Source organism: Esox lucius, chromosome 24 (genome assembly GCF_011004845.1).
Source record: "Esox lucius isolate fEsoLuc1 chromosome 24, fEsoLuc1.pri, whole genome shotgun sequence".
Taxonomy (NCBI): Eukaryota; Metazoa; Chordata; class Actinopteri; order Esociformes; family Esocidae; genus Esox; species Esox lucius.
The window spans coordinates 20,848,612-20,858,233 of NC_047592.1; the positions used below are offsets into that span (position 1 = coordinate 20,848,612).

The 9,622-nt window shown below is 41.6% G+C and overlaps 1 protein-coding gene across 1 annotated transcript; it reads right to left on the reverse strand.

The window, feature by feature from the left end:
• Positions 1-3,680: 3,680 nt before the first annotated feature.
• On the reverse strand, positions 3,681-8,762 carry LOC105006339 (low affinity immunoglobulin gamma Fc region receptor II-a-like). Its single transcript, XM_034290699.1, has 9 exons — positions 8,475-8,762; positions 8,086-8,331; positions 7,765-7,875; positions 7,580-7,630; positions 7,391-7,468; positions 7,238-7,279; positions 6,937-7,017; positions 4,105-4,167; positions 3,681-4,009 (listed from the first exon to the last, which is right to left on the reverse strand). Exons 1-9 carry the CDS (start codon positions 8,638-8,640, stop codon positions 4,002-4,004), a joined length of 846 nt encoding a protein of 281 aa, XP_034146590.1. The 5' UTR covers positions 8,641-8,762; the 3' UTR covers positions 3,681-4,001.
• Between the last annotated feature and the right edge of the window lie 860 nt (positions 8,763-9,622).

Here is a 9,622-nt window from a genome sequence, read left to right on the forward strand (position 1 = left end):
AAGCTGCTAAGACAAACTTTTAATAAGGACGACGAGAAGTCTTAAGCTAAAAGAAAGGGTGGGGTTCACCCCGTTGGTATGGATGATGTTGTGTTCCACCAACAAGCTTACTTACTATGCCCAGAGGGATTGGCTTTGTCATGTTGCCATATTGAAATAAAAATATTCAAATAAAAATGTAGGCCAAGTGTCACTGATTAAACATGAAAACCAGAATGATAAACTGACTAGTCAAGATACACCGATCAGCCATAACATTATGACCACTGACAGGTGAAGTGAATAACACTGATAATCTCATCATCATGGTACCTGTAAGTGGGTGGGATATATTAGGCAGCAAGTTAACATTCTGCAAATTTAAGATCTGAACGACTTGGACAAGGGCCAAATTGTGATGGCTAGATGACTGGGTCAGAGCATCTCCAAAACTGCAGCCTTTGTGGGGTGTTCCCGGTCTGCAGTGGTCAGTAACTATCACAAGTGGTTCAAGGTAGGAAAAGCGGTGAACTGGCGACAGGGTCATGGGCGGCCAAGGCTCATTGATGCCTGTATGGTCGGATACAACAGACGAGCTACTGTAGCTCAAATTGCTGAAAAATGATTTGGCCATTGTTCTGCTGGGAAACCTTAGCATTCACGTGGATGTTACTTTGACACGTACCACCTACCTGAGCATTGCTTGAGACCATGTGCACCCTTTCATGGCAACGATATTCCCTGATGGCATTGGCCTCTTTCAACAGGATAATGCGCCTTGCCACAAAGCAGGGCAAATGGCCTCCAAATTTCCCAGATATCAATCCAATCAAGCATCTGTGGGATGTGCTGGACAAACAGGTCCAATCCATGGAGGCCTCACCTCGCATCTTAGAGGACTTAAAGGATATGCTGTGAACGTCTTGGAGCCAGATACCACAGCCCACTTTCAGAGGTCTAGTGGAGTCCATACCTTGATGGGTCAGGGCTGTTTTGGTGGCAAAAGGGGGACCTACACAATATTAAGCAGGTGGTCATAATGTTATGGCTGATCTAGTGTGTGTTCTGCTAATTGTCAGCCTCTTACATGTCTGGCAGTTCGTACAGAAATGTGTGTTCATCTTTTGATGTTGCACTAATTAGTGCAATTATGTGTCCCATCTATAGCACCAACAAAACTGGGTGGTCGAGCTATGGCCATGAAGTCGCCTTGGTTTCTTTGTTATTGGGGAATGAGGAAACGAATGATTTTTCTGACGATATGAAGTCTAGGGAGGGCATTTATTGTACGATGTAATATATCTACTGACAGATGAATGAGAGTTGCGTAATTTGTCAGTGCTGCATAGCAACATTTTCCTGCTTAAAGCACTGACAGTTGAAGTGACTGCATCATTGACTGGCACTACTATGATCACAATACTGTCTCGATTAAGGTAACACCTTTTTAAAAGCTCAGTATCATTAAATGTTTCTAAAATGTCTACATGATTATGAGGCGAATTCCCAGCAGCAGCCCTTTTAGGATTGTTTGTGATTTGGTCGTAGTGACTTAGGAGTCCTCTTGACTATGCATAACTTTTCCCAGATTTAGGAGCTGGTTTCAGCTCTAAAATGCCAAACATTTAGGAGTCCTAAAGTTAAGACTGACATGCCAGTTGTTTTAAGAGTTAAAACATGCCAAACATTTTGAGTAGTGTCATGGCATCCATGTGGGGGTTACATTGGCTAGCTCATGTAGAAGGAGGGGGTAGAATGTGAATGACTTTGAGCTTAAGGATTCATGACACTGGGGTAGTGACAGACACCTTCTAACCGTGGTTGTGTTGGTCTGTAGGCGTGGTACAGGGAGGGAAAAAAGGATTTGATCCCCTGCTGATTTTGTACGTTTGCCCTCTGACAAAGAAATGATCAGTCTATCATTTTAATGGTAGGTTTATTTGAACTGTGAGAGACAGAATAACAACAAATCCAAAAAACGAATCCAGAAAAACACGTCAAAAATTGTATACATTTATTTGCATTTTAATGAGTGAAATAAGTATTCGACCCCTCTGCAAAACATGACTTAGTACTTGGTGGTAAAACCCTTGTTGGCAATCGCAGAGGTCAGACGTTTCTTGTAGTTGGCCACCAGGTTTGCACACATCTCAAGAGGGACTGCTGGAGGCCCGCTGCACCAGCCACAGACTGCACATACTCTCTTCCATCTTGCTACCAGTGCGTTGTGATGACCACTTCTCTGCGTCCAGTAGTGGCAGGAGATGGCGTAAGAATAACACAGGGTGTAATTACAAGTATTGTAACATGACCAGCACAATAAGTCAGACTTCTACCAGATCACACCCCCGTGGACTTGCAGTTACGACAGGCAGCTGCACAATAGTTGATCAGCTACAACTAACATGCAACAGCAGCAAGCACCAGCAATTACTATACCGTAACTACAGTGAGGGAAAAAAGTATTTGATCTCCTGCTGATTTTGTACTTTTGCCCACTGACAAAGAAATGGTCAGACCATCATTTTTATGGTAGGTTTATTTGAACAGTGAGAGACAGAATGACAAAAAAAAAAATCAAGAAAAACATGTCAAAAATTGTATAAATTGATTTGAATAAGTATTTGATCCCCTCTCAGTCAGAAAGATTTCTGGCTCCCAGGTGTCTTTTATACAGGTAACGAGCTGAGATCAGGAGCACACTCTTAAAGGGAGTGCTCCTAATATCAGTTTGTCTTTACTGAGATGCTATTTTTATTGTATTGTTTATGGTTGTGCCCACAATCAAAACTTCATACTTCCTTGCTCCAGCTTGAGTATTAAAGTGGTTCTACTGTAGTGCGTCTGCCAAACAAGTATAAACCCATTGTTCGTTTTACCATTGATAAACCTTATAAAAGACCTAAAGTATCCACCAATCTACAGTAATCTAGAGGGGATTGAAATGGGTTGTGGATGGGTATTCTAGCGTGGCAATGACCCTAAACACACGGCCAAAATTCCAGAAGAAGCACATTAAGTTCCTGGAGTGGTCTAGCCAGTCTCCAGACCTTAATCCCATAGAAAATCTGTGGAGGGAGCTGAGAGTTTGAGTTACCAAACGTCAGCCTCAAAACCTTAATGACTTGGAGAAGATCTGCAAAGAGGAGTGGGACAAAGTCCCTCCTTAGAGGGACAAACCTGGTGGCCAACTATAAACAAACGTCTGACCTCTGTGATTGCAAACAAGGGATTTGCCACCAAGTACTTGGTAAAGTTTTGCAGAGGGGTGGAATACTTATTTCACTCATTAAAATGCAAATCAATTTATAACATTTTTGACATGTGTTTTTCTGGATTTTTTTTTGTTATTCTGTTTCTCACTGTTTAAATAAACCTACCGTTAAAATCATAGACTGATCATTTCTTTGTCAGCAGGGGATCAAATCCTTTTTTCTCTCACTGTAGTAACCTTTTATATTTTTACATTGGCAACTGAATCATTGTTGAAAGGAGCCATTTAATACAATCATCACTCAATCACCATGGAGTATCTGCACAACACAACGATATTTAGTGGTGAGACAGCATTGTTTTTGACCACACACTTTTGGTCAGTAGGGTAACATTATACTAATATTAAACAATGAGGACAAGTAATGTGTAGTTGTAGCCTGTTTGAATGTATATTTTCTGATCTTACATAATTCCAGCCTTTTCTGTTTCTGAGGTTTTAAGCATTTTTAAGCTGTTTAGGAACCAAATAAATGTAAAAAAAATACTTGGAATGCCCATCACTAATGGCTCCCAAACTCTTGTTTTCTACAAGTAATGTAAAAAGCAACAGATTCAGTATGCTCTATAAATCTGTTGTTAAATATATTGTCTGACAGGAAAAACTATTGAAAGTTGGTTTTTGTGTGTGATTGCGGCTGTGGTAAATCCGTTCATGCGTGGTGTGGGCTCACACTTTTGTGACAGGGAGAATTGGGGAAAAAACACATCCATGTTCCCTTCAACTGATTGTTTCCCTTACATCTCCCTCAAGGACCTGCAACAGATCACAGTTTGTTAGGACATACTTATATCTACTTTAATATCAGACTATTAGTTTCATACTGTTTAATAAATGAGATCTAGCCTTACCGTGGGCTGGGTCTGGCTTTACTTGAGAGTAGACTGATTCTGACTCTTGTGGGGGTTTTGATTCTGTAGGTTGGGATTAATTTAAAAAGAAATTACAAGCAATCATGTAACAGTTAAATTAAGCGTTGTGTGTGGAAAATATATGTATTATTATATCCTTATTTATGTATAGGTTCCTTGTAGTCAGTATGCTTGAAACATTACATATACTAAAATATTTTTGTCTGCAATTTATACAGTGAGGGAAAACATATTTGATCCCCTTCTGATTTTGTACGTTTGCCCACAGACAAAGAATTTATCAGTTTATAGTTTTAAAGGTTGGTTTATTTGAACAGTGAGAGACAGAATAGCAAAATAAAATCCAGAATAATGCATGTCAAAAATGTTATGAATTGATTTGCATTTTAATGAGTGAAATAGGTATTTAATCCCGTCTCAATCAGAAAGATTTCTGGCTCCCAGGTGTCTTTTATACAGGTAACGAGCTGAGATTAGGAGCACACTCTTAAAGGGAGTGCTCTTAATCTCAGTTTGTTACCTGTATAAAATACACCTGTCCACAGAAGCTATCAATCAGATTCCAAACTCTCCACCATGGCCAAGACCAAAGAGCTGTCCAAGGAAGTCTGGGACAAGATTGTAGACATACACAAGGCTGGAACTGGCTATAAGACCATCGCCAAGCAGCTTGGTGAGAAGTGTCAGGGAAATTTCGAGAAAGTTAACCACATGAGGGAAGACACCATGTCCCTTGTGTCAAGCCCAGGACATGTGATAGAACAAAGGGTGTGTGTTTGATTGACATGAGACAGAGGGGCAGCATCTTACCACATGCCTTTTTTCCTGTACTAATTTAGAGATTATTCATTGTTACTTTGTAACCTGTGTGCCTGCCTCAAGTGGAGGAGTTTAAGTATCTAGGGGTCTTGTTCACGAGTGAGGGAAGGATGGAACGGGAGATTGACAGACGGATCGGTGCAGCCTCTGCAGTAATGCGATCGATGTATCGGTCTGTCGTGGTGAAGAATGAGCTGAGCCGCAAGGCGAAGCTCTCGATTCACCAGTCAATCTACGTTCCTACTCTCACCTATGGTCATGAGCTTTGGGTCATGACCGAAAGGACAAGATCCCGGATACAGGCGGCCGAAATGAGCTTTCTCCGCAGGGTGGCTGGGCGATCCCTTAGAGATAGGGTGAGAAGCTCTGTCACCCGGGAGGAGCTCAGAGTAGAGCCGCTGCTCCTCCACATCGAGAGGGGTCAGCTGAGGTGGCTTGGGCATCTGTTTCGGATGCCTCCTGAACGCCTTCCTGGGAAGGTGTTCCGGTCCCGTCCCACCGGGAGGAGACCCCGGGGAAGACCTAGGACACGCTGGAGGGACTATGTCTCCCGGCTGGCCTGGGAACGCCTCGGTGTCCCCCCGGAAGAGCTGGAGGAAGTGTCTGGGGAGAGGGAAGTCTGGGCATCCCTGCTTAGACTGCTGCCCCCGCGACCCGGCCCCGGATAAGCGGAAGAAGATGGATGGATGGAACCTGTGTATTCTCTCCTTGCAAGAATAAACTGTTTATTATGCATTTGAGTTTTCCTCTGTCTTACCTACCATTTTCGTAAATTGTTTGGACTTTACAAATTGTCATCACAGACGGTAACAACAGTTGGTGTGATTATTCGCAAATGGAAGAAACACAAAAGAACTGTCAATCTCCCTCGGTCTGGGGCTCCATGCAAGATCTCACCTCGTGGAAGAATCAGCCCAGAACTACACGGTAGGATCTTGTCAATGATCTCAAAGCAGCTGGGACCGTAGTCACCAAGAAAAAAATTGGTAACACACTACGCTGTGAAGGACTGAAATCCTGCAGCGCCCGCAATGTCCCCCTGCTCAAGCACATGTATAAGCCCGCCTGAAGTTTGCCAATGAACATATGAATGATTCTGAGGAATACTGGGTGAAAGTGTTGTGGTCAGATGAGACCAAAATTTTGCATCACCTCAACTCGCTGTGTTTGGAGGAGGAATGCTGCCTATGACCCCAAAAATACCATCCCCACCATCAAACATGGGGGTGGAAACATTATGCTTTGAGGGTGTTTTTCTGCTAAAGGGACAGGACAACTTCACTGTATCCAAGGGACGATGGACAGGGCCATGTACCATCAAATCTTGGGTGAGAACCTCTTTCCCTCAGCCAGGGCATTGAAAATGGGTCGTGGATGGGTATTCCAGCATGACAATGACCAGAAACACACGGCCAAAGCAACAAAGGAGTGGTACAAGAAGAAGCACATTAAGGTCCTGGAGTGGCCTAGCCAGTCTCTAGACCTTAATCCCATAGAAGATCTGTGGAGGGAGTTGAAGGTTTGAGTTGCCAAACATCAGCCTCAAAACCTTAATGACTTGGAGAAGATCTGCAAAGAGGAGTGGGACTATATCCTGAGATGTGTGCAAACCTGGTGGCCAACTATAAGAAACGTCTGACCTCTGTGACTGCCAACAAGGGTTTTGCCACCAAGTACTAAGTCATGTTTTGAAGAGGGATCGAGTACTTATTTCACTCATTAATATGCAAATCAATTTAAAACATTTTGACATGGATCTTTCTGGATTTTTGTGCTGTTATCCTGTCTCTCACTGATAAAATAAAGCTACCATGAAAATTATAGACTGATCATTTCTTTGTCAGTGGGCAAATGTACAAAATCAGCAGGGGATCAAATAATTATTTCCCTCACTGTAATGTTTTGATCTGTGTTCAGTGGCAGTAATACATTTTCAGACTGTATACATAAATATACAGTATTCATGAAATGTATTGTACAGTTGATAGTCACCGTTCTTTGTCTTGTCCAACTTTAGTTGAATCTGGGCATACGTCACATCACCTGACCCAGGAGCAGAATCACCAGCAGAATCTGACACATAACACACATAAAAACTCAGTTTATTTACTTTATTATACGTTAAATAAAGAATGGCAACAGCCATATATATATATATATATATATATATATATATATATATATATATATATATATATATATATATATATATATATATATATATGATTACATGAATGAAACACAATTCGATTTGACTGACTTTTCGATTTGATGGGTTAAAAATGTGTCTTACCTGTAGTTTTCACTGTGTTCATCTCAGAGTAGCCTGGATTTTCTGTTGGAGGAAGAGAAGCAACGAATATGTTCATTTAAAAAAAAAAAATTACTTTGAAATATTTATACTTACATGTATGTTTTATTTATTCATGGTTTAGTGGAGCACAACCTTTATTTTTCGTGTCCAATGACTTCAATTGAATCTGTTCATATGTTTCATCACCTGGCTCAGGAACAGCGGAAGCACCTGAATTTGACACAAGACAGAAATACTAATGTAGTCAAACTTTACAACCTCAACCATAATCTAATATATTATATTGGGGGTTTCTACCCATTCCTACTAAAAACATAGTACCATTATCATTGTTGTCTGTGTGAATGATCACACGGGGGATGTTAGCACCCCCTGTGGGTCAAAGAGGGACAAAGGTTAGTTGTATTTTCCCCTCAGCTTGACTATGAACATAGAGCACTGTAACATACAGGACATTTCAGTTTTGAACAACTGTCTCATGAATATAGCAAAGGTAAAAGGCTCACCTTTTCTGATGTTATGCCGACACAACAGGACCAGGATGATGGTCAGTAGAACAGCAGCAACAACCGGACCCACAACTACTCCTACTGGGAATGATGTAGAGGATCCAGTTACTACAACAGGAGAGAGAACAAAAAGACAGACTCAGGTTAAAGTAAATGGAGATGAAGAATACAAATGAATGGGCACATTCCTGCAGATGGATGCAGAATATATATTGTTTGAGTTTAGATGAACTGCAGAGCCTATCCTTGTTAACAAAACATTACAAATCACTGGCTACCACTGATGCAAAGATACTGTGATCATAATAATGTTGTCACCTCTCACTGTCACCCAGCTTTCAGGTGATTCTATTTGATCAGATTTACATTTATAGAAGCCTTCATCTGACTTCATTACTGCAGAGATGGTCATCTCTCCTGTGGTTTCATTTCTGATCAGTACTCCATCTTTGTAAAAGTCCACCTTAGAATTAGTGCATCTTTGATTTCTACATTTACAGCGCAGAGTTAAAGAGTCTCCTTCAGTAACAAGATGGGCAGGGCTCTCCAGGATCACATCACCATCTGTGAAAAATATGTAAAGAATAGTAAATCTGGAACCATGACTGACCATGGGTCAAGGTCTTATGGATATGTATTTAAATCGATACAATCAGTTCAACACATTGAAATGTAAACCATTATTCAATGTTGTCCAATGGACCTACCAGACACTGTGATGTTGACAGCATTACTGTACTGTCCTGATCCAGACTCACACCAGTACACTCCACTGTCCCCTGTGTCTGTGGAGGTGATGGTACATGTGGACCCTGTTATTGATCCCCAGTGAGGGGAACACCCTGACTCCACTCCTGTCTCTGTGTATCTCATCAGTCTCCATCCAGTAGAGTTCCCCTTCAGATCACAGATCAGTGAGAGAGACTTTGATGTAAAGTGTTGATTTCTGTTGGGACTTATTCTGACAGACACTGAAGACTGCAGATCTGAACAAAGAGAGACAAGTCAAACTTACAGTTACATATCAGGGTGGTTTAAACAGACAGGGTCAAACAATTAGTTGTCATTTTGTACACATCAGGGTAACCTACATAGAATTCAATGTAAACTTTTATTTACATATAAGGGTTGCTTAAATTTGTTTCAATACAGTTCATGTAGTTACCTCCTGACCAGAGAAACTGAGGTTGACTGTAGTCTGTGTAATAGACTGGGTCTCCTCTCCCAGCTCTACACACATATCCTCCTGTGTCAGTAGGACCAGCAGGACTCAGAGTGTAAGACTCATCAGTCGTCCCATATCCAGATAGGGGCTCTACAGAGTAGGACTTGTCCAATAAAGAGGGTAACCCAGCTCTGTAGGGAACAGTCTTGTACCAGGAGAACCTCCAGCCTGTAGACGAATCTTTAACTTCACAGTTCAGAGTCACTGAGTCTCCAGGGTTCATCCACTGAGGAAAGAGACTCAGGACAGCCTTGGGTCGATCTGTGATGAGACAGATGACAGGTTACAGAAATTCCGTCTTAAAAAGTGTTCTAGTTAATTGTAGGGAGATAATCATATGTACTCAAGTCGAGTGTTCTTCAAACTTTTTTTCTCTCCAGAATTCATGACTATTCATGGGGTAGGAGGGAGAAAGCATTGACACATACTTCTTATGCACTATTCATTGACAACATCCCAACTGCACCAGAGTCAGCTGTTACAAGTGTCTGTGCACTGCGGACACACTTCGCACCATTCTTCTGCATTACGTCAGCACCACCATACTATATTATTGTGCTGGGGGGAGTAGGGTCAGTTCTCCTTCTCCACTATAAATCCTTGTAGATCTAAGGAATGCATTTTCTAAAT

Excerpts from the sequence above, each read along its gene's own strand:
- LOC105006339 (XM_034290699.1), bottom strand. The coding sequence starts at position 8,640 with ATGAGATACACAGAGACAGGAGTGGAGTCAGGGTGTTCCCCTCACTGG. Across the intron at positions 7,876-8,085 it reads AAGCTGGGTGACAGTGAGAG|TAACTGGATCCTCTACATCA; the intron begins GTGACAACATTA and ends CTCCTGTTGTAG. Across the intron at positions 4,168-6,936 it reads GTTGGACAAGACAAAGAACG|AATCAAAACCCCCACAAGAG; the intron begins GTGACTATCAAC and ends CCCAACCTACAG.